We start from the raw sequence: 15,000 nt of genomic DNA on the forward strand, positions 1-15,000 counted from the left end.
GTAATTGAACTCTTATGCAAAATAACACAGCATTTACCACAGTGGCCCCAGCATGACCCTCACACAGCAGGTTCACACTCATGCTGTGTGTGTGTGTGTGTGTGAGAGACAGAGAGAAAGAGAGAAAGAGAGAGAGAGAGAGAGAGAGAGAAAGAGAGAGTGTAAAGACACAACAGTAACAGATGACGAATAGAGGTGGCAATCCATCACCAAGAGAGAGAGAGAGTGTGTGTGTGTGTGTGTGTGTGAGAGAGAGAGAAAGAGAGAGAACTCACTATATGCTGTGCACACACACACACACACACACACATGCTGTGAAATAATGGTACATAATATATAAGAGGTAATGTATGTGAGTATCCATTTATTGTGGCAATATAGCTTGTCACATGTGTCATTATTATTATTATGTGTGTGTCTACATCTGTGCAATTATTTTGTTTCCATAAAGAAGTCATGGTTGTCCAGTAGAATGTATTTCCCTCACGGGATCAAAAAAGTATATATACTTATGTGTGTGTGTGTGTGTATGATATAATAAGCATACCACCCACTCTGTACCGCTGTATTCTACCCTGACCCCACAGCCCAAACCTGACACACAGTTATCAGCAGAAGCCACAATGAGCCTCCAGTCTCTCTCTCTCTCTCTCTCTCTGTATGTTTGTGAGTGGATGTGTGTGTGTGTGTGTGTGTGGAGCATTTACTGCCTTAAAAATCAGATTTTCTTTACCATGCTTGGAGTTTGGTGCTGGGCCGCCCACTCACTCGGCATATCAACGGTTAGACCGAGAATTCTCGTCGCGAAATCAAAATTTCACTGGAGCTCAAAGCGGATTTGTACACGCAGCCTTAAAACACTGTTTACAGCTCTTCGAGTCACGGTAAAATTAAATTTTTGGTACATAGCTAATCTAGATACACTTATGGAATGGGCGCTTGCATTTCTTTAGGAATCCGCTGTCTTGATTTGTATAGAAATTAATATTAAGTGACACATACACGTAAAAGGGCGGAAAAAGGTGACTTTCCGATAGTGTATGTGTTCGGAGTCATCTCTACCCTTAATATGCACACTGATTTATCCCAGTGGATGTGACTATTAGCACAAAACTTGTATTGTATTGCCAAGTGAAACATTACTGGCTCTATGTGTCTTGGTCAGTCCAATTAAAGTAATCAAAAATGTTTTTGTGTGTGTGTGTGTGTGCGCGTGTGTGTGTGTTATATTCACAACTGCCAGCGTCCTCTATATATTTATATTGATATATATTTATTTCATGCTGGTCTCTAGACTTTTTTCTGGCACTGTTGCACTGTTGGACTTACTTATTTGCACCATCACCATGACACACTCTCATAGAGCACCTTACCATGCATACAGAATTACAGGCTCAGTCCCTGCCCTATCACTGCAAGAGCCTCATGCTTGATTTAGTTTTTTTTAGTAGTTTATAGTATTTAGTATTTTAGTTTTTTTTTTTTTTTATCTTCTACTGTCTCTATTGTGCAGTGGAGTTTTTATATTTATATACGTATATTAGTTTTTCTGCTGTAAGTGCATGTTGTGTGTGATGTCTGTATGCTACTGAGACCTTGAATTTCCCCTTGGGGATCAATAAAGTATCTATCTATCTATCTATCTATCTATCTATCTATCCAAGGGCGTAGGTTTGGTCTGAGCTTTGGTGGGGACACTACACCCCCCCCCCCAAAAAAAAAAAAATATATATATATAAAATAATATATGATGCGTGCCTGACTTAAACTTTGTATGATGCATTACCTACTGATGCATATGCAGTAAAACATTTAGTCAAAACACCATGTCAAATGTACCTGTAGCCCTGAATCTCCCCTATCTACCTGGCCGGGGTTCCTCTGTCACTTTATAAATAAAATATTGATGTCATGAGCAGTGACATAGCACGACTCAAATCTCGAAGAAGACCAGTAGTATTCACTAGGTCTATAACTAGCCTATAACTAGCTAACACTAAAAAACACCATGTCCTTATTCAAGTTCACCTGCTGCTGTGACCCTGCCACACCAACGCTGTCTGATAAAGGGAGCGGCTGGGTTGCTTTTTCTGTCATCTGTTTTGCATTCATGTTCTATCTCCAGCAAGTCAAGCCCATATAAATGCATTTGTTTTCACTGACATCCTCGTGGCATTTTCATTCATTTTAGCAAACATTGCATTGCTGGTTAAACGCATGCATTTCCTTTTCTTAGTAACCATTGTCATAGTACACAAATCTGCTAGCGCAATATAGCTGAACTAGCTGGTATTTGGTTGATTCCAACGTCCATTTAATAGGCTATACACATATAGCACTGTCAACTAAATGTGTAGCCTACCAAAAAACGAATTTTCTGGCATTCATAACTAGTGCATAATATTATGACTTAGGGCTAGGCCTACACTTTGTTTCTTGAAATAACTTCTGATGTCCTCCACCTTTCTTTTCATGCCCGACATCCTCGAATCGACAGCCAAGCAAAGATTATAGAGCTAAGATTTTTGCAGGCAAGTGTGCCAAAAACTTCTAATCGACAGCATTATAGTCTACAGGGAGCTAAGCCAATCAAAAAACAGATCTGTCTCAAAGACGTATTTTGGGTGGTGGTACTGAAGTGGGAAATGATTTAACCTTTTGTGTACCGCATGAGGCGCTCTTTTCCCCGTTTCAACCTGAATATTGGTGGGGACATTTCAGTCATTATTTGATATTGGTGTGGACACGTCCTTCGGACCCCACGCAAATCTACGCCCATGTATCTATCTATCTATCTATGGCTTACGTAATAAGCAGCCATGCTCTGGATGGAATTTACAGTTTTTCTCAGTCGCTTTGGTGCTTTTCTCACATCACTATTAACATTTGCACAGCAGTTAGTGCATTTCTCAAAACAATTAGTGCAAACTGCAAAACCTAGTGGATAACCTGCAAAAGCACGTCACTTGCTCAAAATGGATAGTCCATTCCTCAAAAGCAAGTATTTATGTCTATGAAACTGCCAGTGTCATCAGAATGAGAAGTCTTGACACCATTGTTTATGAACAAGATAGTCAAATGGCTTTGTCATGTTTTCATTATGACAGTTTATTCTCTCAGTGTTTTCCAACGCAAAAAAAGGTCAGAACTCGGTGACACTACCTGAAAATGCTCAAGATAGCACTATACAGTACTTGTACAGCCATTTGAAAACTACAGTAAAGTTACAGTGCTGTAGTTAGGAGAGTAAGTGAGTACAAGACACTGAATATGTAAGTTTCACAGTTTTACATGCTCTTTGCAATTCTACAGCATTGTGACAGAATTTGATAACTAGTTCACCAATTTTGTATGTAATGACTCAAGCAATGAAATGAAGACTATTAGTTTTATTGGGAACAACTATTCAGCATCCATTAGGGACCGTTCGTTATTTATAAACGGGGTCACCGGAGGAAAATAGGGGAGGGTCATGTCTTTTTATTCTTTGTTGAGGGGAGGGTCACCTAACTTTTTTTTGTCTAGGAGGGGGGGTCACCCATCTTTTGTATTAATGAAAACAGCAAAAAATCAAAGTGGCTTGTTTGATTGTTGATTTCTGTCGCCATAAAACGCTCTTTTTCGTTCCATAGCTCTGTCAACATTGAACAATGAATATACGGGTTTCTCACGCAAAATACGGAAAATGTCAACATCCGTCCCCATTAACGTTGGAAGGGTTGGAGCAACAAAGTAGCCCACTTTATTCACGCCTAACAGCCTATATCCATTTGGTCAAATTTATATCCAGCCCTAAAAAATGTTGGTTTACTTGTAGTTTACCGTGTAGCCTAGCCTAACTTTAAACAGTGTGCATGCTTATAAAGCATACTTGTGCTTCATTCATCCACACATCCAGCTCCTAACGTTTTGACAAGCATTTTCTACCAATTGACCTTGTTCCTGCCCATCTCTAGCTTTGCTGTCTCCATCCTTTCTGTTTTTGTTGTTTGCAAAAAAATATATAGTAGCCTAGGCCCTATTTATTGGTAACTAGCAACAAGTGAAATTTGTTAATCGCTGTCATTCTCTCTCCTGCCAACAAAAATGTGATACGTTCCAAGTAGCAGTGCGTAATTCTGCTTCATAAAGCAGAATACAGAATACAAATACATTGGTCATATAAATAGCCAGTTTATACAGTGTAGGCTAGAGTTGGTAAGTTATGGTAGGCCAACTTGGAGTGAATATACAGGGGGATTTCTTTGGCTCTTATTGGCAGGTGCACACGTAGACATAGCCTACGGCCGAACACTGCAAGCGCCAATGAATCGTGCTCACGACAACCACGTCGTTAAATTAAATAGGCCTACTTAAAATTAAAATATTATTATTAAAATATTAAAACGGCAAGACAGCGGGGAAAAGTTAAAATGATATGCCTAAACCCAGAAAAAATTGGCATGTTAGGTATTTTTCGGTCCCTGTGATTATTTGTGAAATTGTGCAAACGGCCTTTTCAAGTCATTTGAGAAGGAAGGAGTGTAGCAAGCTTCCAAATTGACGCTCGTCTGAGAAATTGAGTTGGATAATGTTCAGCTTCGGCACCTTTACAATGACTGAGGAAGCCTAGAGACGAGTCCATAGCAACAAGTTCATGTGTTGAATTTGTTATTACCCAGTGTGCTTTGTTGAATGGTCTCAATGTTTTATTGTTTTATTTCATGTGAATACTTACTAGAGAAGTAAATTATTTCAAGTAGGCTAATGCAGTTGCAGGAAGTGTGCATTTAGTTTCCATGCTTATTGTGTTTCCACAACAATGTTAGTGAGTAAATCTACTGAAATGGCCACCATCTTGGTGAAGTGTGATGTGTAAGATCAGAAAGCAGAGGGTGAGTTTCGAACGATTGCTTAAGTCGATGTGTTCAACTTTTCATAACGCTCTATAGCGTGGGCGGAAAGTATCGACAATTGGCCAGGGAGGGTCATGTCTTTTTTGAAAAGACTGCTGGAGGGTCGTTGAAAATTTTCTTACAGGCAGGGGAGGGTCATGCAACTTTTGATTGAAGCACTCTAAATCCCTCCGGTGACCCCGTTTATAAATAACGAACGGTCCCTTAGTGTAGTTAATTTTGACTGACACGACAAAGCAACTGATATATGTTCAAAAGCATTTGCAATTTGTTCAGAGAAAGGAGAAATTGCTACTATGATGGGCACAAATGACTAAATGTTGTGGAGGTTGAACTAATAGTCAGAATTTTCATTCTGATCTGAGAAAAGCACCAAAGCGACTGAGAAAAACTGTAATACATGAAGTATTTTCTGGGAATACTTCTACTGTTTCTATGAATGCTATGGTAATACAATTCATGATTTGTCATGCCAACAAAAGCATATTTGAATTTCAGTGTTAGTCATTCCAAATAAAGTAATCAAGTTTGTGTGTGTGTGTGTGTGTGTGTGTGTGTGTGTGTGTATGTGTGCATATGTGCATTTGTGTGTGTGTGTGTGTGTATGTGTGCATATGTGCATTTGTGTGTGTGTGTGTGTGTGTGTGTGTGTGTGTGTCTGTATGTGTGCAGGCATACGTGTGCTTCTGCTTGTGTGCTACATTCACAGCTGGATCCAAGTCTACATATTACAGATGGCTTGATAAGCAGTCATGCCCTGGATGGAATTTAATACATGAAGTAAATTCTGGAGAAAGAATACTTCTACTGTTTCTATGAATGTTATGGCAATGCAATTCATGATTTTTCATGCCAATAAAGCATATTTGAATAGAATTGAATCAAAACAAAGAGAGAGAGAGAGAGACAGAGATGTAGAGAGTGTGTGTTTAATATAAATGTCATCCTGAATATGGGTATTGTTTAGGGCTGTAACGATACACCAACCTCACGATTTGGTTTGTATCACAATTTTTGACCCACGGTTCGATACGAATCTCGATTTGTCTTTTTTTTTTTGTGGGGGGGGGCTAGACATTTTATTAAATAACATTTTAATAGCCTCCCTTAGAACACCAGAGGATTACAATATAATATATCTATTATTTGATATCCTGATATAAAAATATTTTTCTGAATGACTGATATTTATGACAGCACACTTTATGCAGATTAGCCTATAGCCTAGGCCTGCTATTTTTTATTACAACTCTACCTCTTTAATTCAGCTGTCTGGTTGAAGCCTGGAGATATTGTAAACAAAGTAGCATAGTTGGCTAGCTTAGCCTATCATAGTCTACTGATTGGACTGTTCAGTTTTCTCATGTGTGTTTAAGTTTCAAGGTAATAGGCTACTTGTTCTCCTTGGGACAGGCCCTTTTGGGAAACGTTGGTATTGAGATGATCAGTCAACTTCAATGCAAGAGTTTTAAACAAATATGTGCAGCATGCTAATGATGCTAAGTGGATTTTAATAGTAATTTAGCTAGTCGTCTTCTATGCGTCCTTGCTTTCACGATTGTGAATGTTTTATTTAAGTCGCGCGTGTTTATTGAGCAGGAGAGGGAGGGAGAGTGAGAGGGAGGGAGCGCGAGAGAGAGCGGGGCAAGGAGAGGGGGTTTACCTCTATACTGTTCGGTAAAGTTGAACACAGTCTACAATGAAAGCAAGAAGAGGTATGAAATTATTATTTATTTATTTATGTTTGTTTTTGGACAACGTAGGCTACCGATAAGTAAAGCGGGAGATGTGGGTTGCTTTTGCGGCAGCGTAAGATGCAAAGCACTGTGTGAAACACTAGAAAGGTGTGTCTCGATTCTGCCTTTTCACACCACGACACAGTATCGTTGATATGAATGTCGCGATTTCGGTTTCAAATCGTATATCGTTACAGCCCTAGTATTGTTATTGGTCTGGACCTATATGGATACTGTAAGATGACAGACAATAACATCATTTAAATGGAAAACAGTGCAGATTTTTTTATGAAATCATTTATTATTATTTCAGGATAGAGTAGCAGATGGGTATGTGCAGATTGGAGAAAGAGTGTGTAGCTCCTCTATTGTGGTGTGTGAGAAAGAGATGAGTTTGTGTATGTGTGTGTGTGTGTTCATCTTCCTTCTTCATACCATTTTCTTTTCCTCTCTTCTCTCTTTTTTTAGTCTTTTTTATTCTCTCCTCTCTTTCTTCTCTCTCCTCTCTTTATTCTCTCTCTTTATTCTCTCTCTCCTCTCTTTCTTCTCTCTCTCCTCTCTGCTTCAGAGGATTGGCTGCATCATGCATGTGGGAGAGATAAGAGAAGCGGTAGAAAGAAAGATAGGGAGAGAGGGAGAGAGGGATGGAGATAATGGGGGAGGGAAAGGTGTAGAGACTGGGAGAGAGAGAGGGAGAGAGAGAGAGAGAATGATGCAGGGAGATGGAAAGAGGAGAGAAAGAGTTTGGGAGGCCTTTAGTGGCCCATGATTTATATTAAAGGGGGAAAAGCAAAGATGGAGACATTCAAATACATAGACGAGGACATATGAGTAATGCACACACAACTGAAGGGGGGCATGAGAGAGAGAGAGAGAGAGAGAACACTCACTCTCATAAACAACACACACTTTCCAAATAACAAACATAACATATAGCATTTGTGGTATTAGCATTCCTGACCTGTTTTTAGTTGGCAGTGGGAGGGAGATCTATGTGTGTGGTTGTATGTTTTGATGCTGTTGAGTAAAAGTTGTGTGTGTGTGTGTGTGTGTTTGTGTGTGTATATATGTATGTGTGTGTGTGTGTGTACATACGTGTGTGTGTGTAGGTGGCAGCTGGCTGTGTGGGTTTGTGCCGGGCATAATTTCGGCACTTCGCTGACCCGTTCACATTGTGACTCAGAATGTGTGTGTGTCACCAGCATTGCCTGCCAGACCACCTGCAGCCTCATCTGCTGTGAGTGTGTGTGTGTGTGTGTGTGTGTGTGTGTGTGTGTGTGTGTGTGCGTGTGTGTACATGCTTGTGCCTGTGTGTTTGTGTGTGTGTGTGTGTTTCTATACAAACCAAGATGGCGGATTCCTAAAGAAACGCAAGCACACACAACATATGTGTATCTAAATGAGCTATGTACCATAAATTACATTTTACCGTGACTCGAAGAAGAGCTGTAAACAGTGTTGTAAGGCTGTGTGTAACGTTACAAATCCGATTGGCGCTCCGGTGGCATTTTTATTTCACGAAGATGTGCAGCATGAGTGGCCTCCACAACGACTTGAACATTTTGTGGTCCAACCGATTGTTCCCCATGTGGAACCGACTTGCGCCCCAGTACCCCACTCTGCACAACATCACCATGCGCAGCACTAGACGCACCAACACCAGAAAAACCAGGGGCGAACTTTTCTAACAAGGGCAAATCTTTTTGTTCCTTGCCAAAATCAGACACAAGAGAGGGCAAATTAGCACGGTCAGGCACAGGCAGCACACTAGATGTCGACTCAGACTCCTTCGTATCATCAGCTTTAGCAGTGCTGTCTGTAGCACATGTTACCATGCTCACTGCTTCTCCAACATCAGGCACAAGATCCTGGTCTGGACCAGCAGGACCCTGAGGAGAAACCACAGGACAAGACGACGAACCCCACACACGTTCACCTGCAAGTCCATTACCCAAAATCACCTGCACCCCCGCAACAGGCAAAGCTGGTCGTACCCCAAGCACAACTTCTCCCGGCACCAAATCAGATCTTAGGGTAACTTTGTGGACAGGAACAGACAAGACGTTAAGACCCATTCCCTGCACCAACACACAGACTCCCGTATCTGATTGCTAAGAAAAAAGCAAAACGGATTGCAATATAAAGGACTCAATTGATCCAGTATCTCGTAGGATACACGTTAAGCCTCTGGCACAAGCTCGTACGATTTTAATGCAGCCTCTTTCACCTTCGCGTAGTATTTACAATCTTCATTATTTAAAGAAGAATACGCCTCTTGCGCCCGCCCAGTTAAAACACAAGAGAGTAAGAGTGTACGTTCAGTCTCAGACCAACGCCTGGCTTCCGCAACACGCTCAAACAGTGTGAAGAAAATGTCTGGATCTTTTTCATTGAACTGTGGAACCAATCTCAAATTCTGCGTCGTATCAGACGAGCCTACAGAAAATTCGTTAACTGCTGAATCTGGCAGAGTACCATCCTTAACCATACTTAATTTAAGATGCTGCATATCTAAACGTGCCTTCTCTAACTGCACTTTAGACATTTCGGCCTCATACTTCAGTTTATCACGCTGAATCTGGAGCAACAACAAATCTTTCTGCTGATCGAAAGACAACGCGCTGCCCTGTGGCTTTTCAGGCGGCAAACTCAGAGAAGCTTCGGCCAATATTCCTTTCTCAATTAAACTCAAGCGCTCCTACGTTTAATGGCATCCTTTTTCTTTTCACTAATCGTCAGTTCATAATGCCCTGCAATTTTCAACAATTCATCCTTTGTGCAACTATGAAACACCTACCAAGACGGAGAACTCACAAACTCGTCAGCAGTCATAATCAAATCCAGCTAGTGCCAAAGGAAAATGCTACCAAATAATGTGCGACTAATTTGAAGCGCTCCCCAACTACCTAGGCTACCTACCCAAAAAAGTACTCTCACTACTATAAACCTAACTCTTCATGCGGCTACCGATGAGGGGTATTTATGCACAGGTAAGAGCAACCGAAAAAGAACCTTTATCTTCGGCGGCGGCTCTCACACTGAATCCAGCAGAGATCGGAACGCGACAGTAAAATCTGCAACGAACCTCACACCGCGGAAGTGCCCCCGAGCAAAAGCTTCTACTCACCTTCACCGCAACACTATACCCCAGCCCCGATGTGCCTCAAAGGAAGCACACCGCTACACCTCACAGGGGAGTTAACTCCAAACAGACAACGTATTATTATTTCTTTGCACATAAATGATAGTACTTACCTTACAGCAACACTGGCACACGTCCTCAAAACGCCAGAACAAACAAACGACTTCCAAAAGTGGGCACGTCCCTACCACAACAAACTATCAAACCAATTAGGCCTACCGCTCTTTCAATTAACAAAACTTCCAATCGGTATCAACCAATAGGAAGCAAACAAAACCACTGCCTAAAGCAGATGGACCAACAAAGAACAAGTAGCCTACAAACAAAGATCAGATCAACGCACCGGGTTCTCTCAAGAAGTTTAAACTAACCGGACTCGAGCCCCCATTTGTAACGTCCTGGCTCGAGGACAAGACAAAAAAACAAGGGCACACGCCACACCGCAGAGAAGATTTAACAATAATTTATTGAGAGCGTTTAACATAACCAACCCAAAATAATTAGAAGCCCTGAATATGTCAGTAGAGCAGTGTTGTGCGTGAACGAGTTCAAAAGAACGCGTTCATTGAACACGCTCATTTTTTAATAAAGAACTTGAACGTGAATTAGTTCACATTATGTGTCATGAACGGCAGACATCACTGTAAATGAACGTTGGAATTTGTTTTCCATTGAAAACTGAGTGACATCTGTTTTCTCTTTTGAAACGCAACGAGAGAAAGTTCCTCCCTCCTGTATTCTCGCTGGTGCCGCTTAAATCATGTATCACCAGACAGAAATGGTTTTGAGGTTGTGTGCGCAATGCATTGCGGGCAACGTAGTGTCCGGCTGAGAATAGTTGAATAGCATACTGGCTTCCGCACAACGTTACCCGTGATGAATTGCAGCAGAGCGGGGTAGGCATAGCAACGCCGCGTAGCAGGCAACAACGAGAGCGCGGAGGGCTGGAGGAGCGAGAGAGAGAGAGAGAGAGACAGACCAATGACGAGAGTGAGAGAAAGCGCTGCAATTTTTAAAAAAAATGGCTAGTGGAAGTGATGGCACGGAGACTGGTCTACCTTGTCTGTACTGCTGCAAGTTTCATCACCTGGTAAGAAACCGAGTGTCATGAGCAAATGTCTACAATGAGCAACTTCAAAGAACGTATAGTGATTTCTAGCTCGTAGTGTGAAAAAAGTATTTATTTGAATATCTCACGAAAAAAGTAAAATGAACTGAACTTTGAACTAGTTCAGAATTAAAATTGTGAACTTTGAACGTGAACTGTTCACTTTGAGCATGTATGAACTGAACTTGAACTAGTTCAGAAAAGCTGTGAACTGGCACAACACTGCAGTAGAGTCAGTGGTGTAGGCAATGTATGGATGCACTGAGTAATGTAGTGGTGCTAAATAAATTAAAGAAAAGAAATACCAAAACCTACTAAAACCCAGACTTAGGTCTGCTGCTGCCACCAACAACCCTACGCCCGCTCTCTAACCCGCAATGCATCAGGGTGCCTTTTAAAGACAATTAATCAATTAAAGGTGCAGATGGGCAGGCCAAGCTGATGAGGACGCCATGTACTCGTCACACTGCTCATTTCTCATCTCTTCATGAGAAGCACTCAGCATGGGTGTGAAGAGAGAACTGGCAGTAGTGTTGAAAAACACCTTTAACATTCAATAGTCTACTTGGGCTGGCAGTAGTGTTGAAAAACACCCTTTAACATTCAATAGTCTACTTGGGCTGGCAGTAGTGTTGAAAAACACCTTTAACATTCAATAGTCTACTTGGGCTGGCAGTAGTGTTGAAGAACACCTTTAACATTCAATAGTCTACTTGGGCTGGCAGTAGTGTTGAAAAACACCCTTTAACATTCAATAGTCTACTTGGGCTGGCAGTAGTGTTGAAAAACACCCTTTAACATTCAATAGTCTACTTGGGCTGGCAGTAGTGTTGAAAAACACCTTTAACATTCAATAGTCTACTTGGGCTGGGCGACTATGCTAAGGCTTCACAGGGCATTATCTGATGTGTGTGTGTGTGTGTGTGTCTGTGTGTGTGTGTGCTTACAGTATATGCCTGCATGGCGGGCTGTGTGTGTGTGTGTGTGTGTGTGTGTGTGTGTGTGCTTACAGTATATGCCTGCATGGAAGGCTGTGTGTGTGTGTGTGTGTGTGTGTGTGTGTGTGTGTGTGTGTGTGTGCTTACAGTATATGCCTGCATGGAGGGCTGTGTGTGTGTGTGTGTGTGTGTGTGTGTGTGTGCTTACAGTATATGCCTGCATGGAGGGCTGTGTGTGTGTGTGTGTGTGTGTGTGTGTGTGCTTACAGTATATGCCTGCATGGAGGGCTGTGTGTGTGTGTGTGTGTGTGTGTGTGTGTGTGTGTGACTGTCTCCTGTGTTTACTGATTGTTCATGCTCGGTTGAATCTGGCTGAATACTCCAGGACTAGCTTCACCACATCACAGCTTTGGCCAATTACTCTGAACCTTCTATTACACACATACACACACACACACACACACACACACACACACACACACACACACACACACACACACACACAGAGTGATCTGTACTTAAGGTGTCTGTGAAGCTTTGCAGTCTTTCATTTTCCAGTTCAGTCACTGAGACTGATACAGACTCAGTGTCTCTACCATATGTTCCTTTTGTCTTCCTTTAGAGTCACCACCTATTCTCTCTCTCTCTCTCTCTCTCTCTCTCTCTCTCTCTCTCTCTCTCTCTCTCTCTCACACACACACACACACATAAACACAAACACAAACACACACACACACACACACACACAGACACAGACACAAACACACACAGTACACACCTCGTGACACTGGTTAATTGGGCATGTTAGGTTGCAGCAGCCTCTTCCAATATGTAAATTCCTCTGTGCTGTAGGTCCAGTAATCTCACCTCCCGTCAGTATACCGGGGGGGGGGGGGGGGGGGGACTGGCTCAAGGACTGTGTGTGTCATGTTTACATTGTTTACCAAAGGAATTTACATTTCCACTGAGGTAACAAGCTCCCAGTTGTATGTTATGTGATTGACAGGTGGCTCTTAATTTAGACCCAGCCACCACACACACACACACACACGCACACACACATACACACACACACTGACACACACACACACACACACACACACACACACACACACACACACACACACACACACACACACACACCCACAGATATCTGACATGAGTGTTCTGGATTTATTTGCAGTGGCTGTTTGCAGAGCTGAGAGGTCTAACCAACGTCCAGGCTGACGCCACCTAAGAGGACATCTTTACAGGTACAGATGGTATGCTGCTTTCTTGTTGCTTCTGCATGTGTGTGTGTGTCTCTCTGTGTGTGTGTGTGTGTGTGTGTGTGTGTGACAGCCAGGAGATACACACAGTCACATCTCTAATTCAACAAACCCATCAAACTTAAATTGTACCCTAATGAAAACTCTCTCTCTGTCTCTCTTTCTCTCTCTCTGTCTGTTACAGTTTTTTTCAAATGCTTACACACTAAATCTTTGCTTGTCACCCAATTTTCTAAACATGTCTTCCAAACATCATAACCCCACACCAAATCTGCAAAACCATACACTAATTCTCAGTGTTTGACTAAAACACATTTTGCAAAACACCACACACAATTTTCTACTTAACACACAAAAATCGAACAGGAAGTAACTTGATTTCATTTTTCAAACACAACCCATCAAAATGGCACACTAAATCACCAGTGCTTCACTCTTTCTCTTCACATGTGTAAACACTCATTACTTTACTGAACACCATCCAATCATTGCCTTAGTATAGGCCTATGAATAGATATACTCTACTCTCTAAGAAATGCTGGGTTATTTTCTCAACCCAAACGCTGAGTTGAAACTGTTGGGTCATTGTGTAGGGTTGTTTTTACTCATGTTGGGTTATTTTCTGTAACCCAGCTTGTTGGGTTGATAGTTTAGGACAGCGCCCCTCCTTTCCCCCACCTGACGTCAGCACACTACCCAGCACCAGGGTAACTTTAACACAGCTGCATAGTTATTTGAGAGTTCGGGGGAAATCGTTATTCTTTCAACCGTACATGCAGTCCAGCAGCTGTAAACAACAGGCGATTTTGGAAGGTATGTATCTGCTTTTAACTTTTTTATTATTATTATTCAGACGGATTTTAAAAGTCCACTCAGATACCCTTCGTGATATGAATGGATATTCTGCCTGCCAATTTCGTTCAGCCTAGCAGAGCAGGTTAAGAATTGTGTCATTCAAGCCAGCTAACGATAGCTAACATTAACTTACAATTACTGCTCATGTTAAAGTAATACCAAAGAGTTTTTTGTACCTTAAATTATGTTTCCAAAATCGTTTCAGTGGTTCATCAACTTGTAACAGGGTGAACAGCACTTCTGCATTCGCTTCGCAGCCCTCTATTGGCTATAACCGCACTATGTAAGTTTGCCAGATCGGGTAGCGGATCTGTAGTTCGATGGAATGAGACATAAGAAACTACAAATTTGACTTGCATCTGATGTCGCAATACATCGTACTTTCATAAATCATGCAACATATTCTACCTTGTCTGTGGACATCGTTATTTGCAAAGCCGGTGCTGGATAAACAAATAGCGTGCGTGCGACAGAGGGAAAGTTATTTGGTGTTGCTTTAATGTTAAATCTACACAAAGACAGACTCTTAAAAACATAGTTCTGTGTTCACTGGGTATGAACTGCTGAACAGAAACAAAACAAACTTTTAAAACGGCAGTGGCAGTGATAGTTCTACCATTAGCTTGCTCATGTTAACACATTCAGTTAGTGAAATTCAAGTTGTCTGTAACGTTAATGATACCACCAAAAACCACCCAGTAAGTTACATGGCTATAATATGAAGCTACCCTGAATGAATTAATATGTTGTTTGGCATGATGATTACCGTACGTGTGAAGTGACTACTTCGACTGTATGTATGCAGCACTACCACGAAGCATTTAATTAACGTTAGCATACCAACCGTCTGCTAACATTAAGTGAACCCAGTGAACACAGAACTATGTTTTTAAGAGTCTGTCTTTGTGTAGATTTAACATTAACATGAGCAGTAATTGTAAGTTAATGTTAGCTATCGTTAGCTGGCTTGAATGACACAATTCTTAACCTGCTCTGCTAGGCTGAACGAAATTGGCAAGCAGAATATTCATTCATATCACGAAGGGTATCTGGGTGGA

General features: G+C 41.6%; 1 protein-coding gene across 2 annotated transcripts in view; it reads left to right on the top strand.

Moving 5' to 3' along the window:
• Positions 1-15,000, top strand: part of LOC143133024 (tetraspanin-18B-like) — a 40,594-nt gene that overhangs the window by 11,031 nt on the left and 14,563 nt on the right. Inside the window, exon 2 of one of the 2 annotated variants that reach the window (XM_076292831.1) lies at positions 13,003-13,081. In XM_076292831.1, the coding sequence (XP_076148946.1) occupies positions 13,079-13,081 (3 nt within the window). In that variant the 5' untranslated portion in view covers positions 13,003-13,078. The remainder of the gene's footprint in view (positions 1-13,002; positions 13,082-15,000) is intronic. The other variant, XM_076292833.1, reaches the window with a different exon arrangement.

The sequence above is a fragment of the Alosa pseudoharengus genome, unplaced genomic scaffold, assembly GCF_046254945.1.
Source record: "Alosa pseudoharengus isolate Yale_2024_CS ecotype anadromous, Long Island Sound unplaced genomic scaffold, YU_APseudo_1.1 YU_APseudo_1.1_scf_19, whole genome shotgun sequence".
NCBI lineage: Eukaryota > Metazoa > Chordata > Actinopteri > Clupeiformes > Clupeidae > Alosa > Alosa pseudoharengus.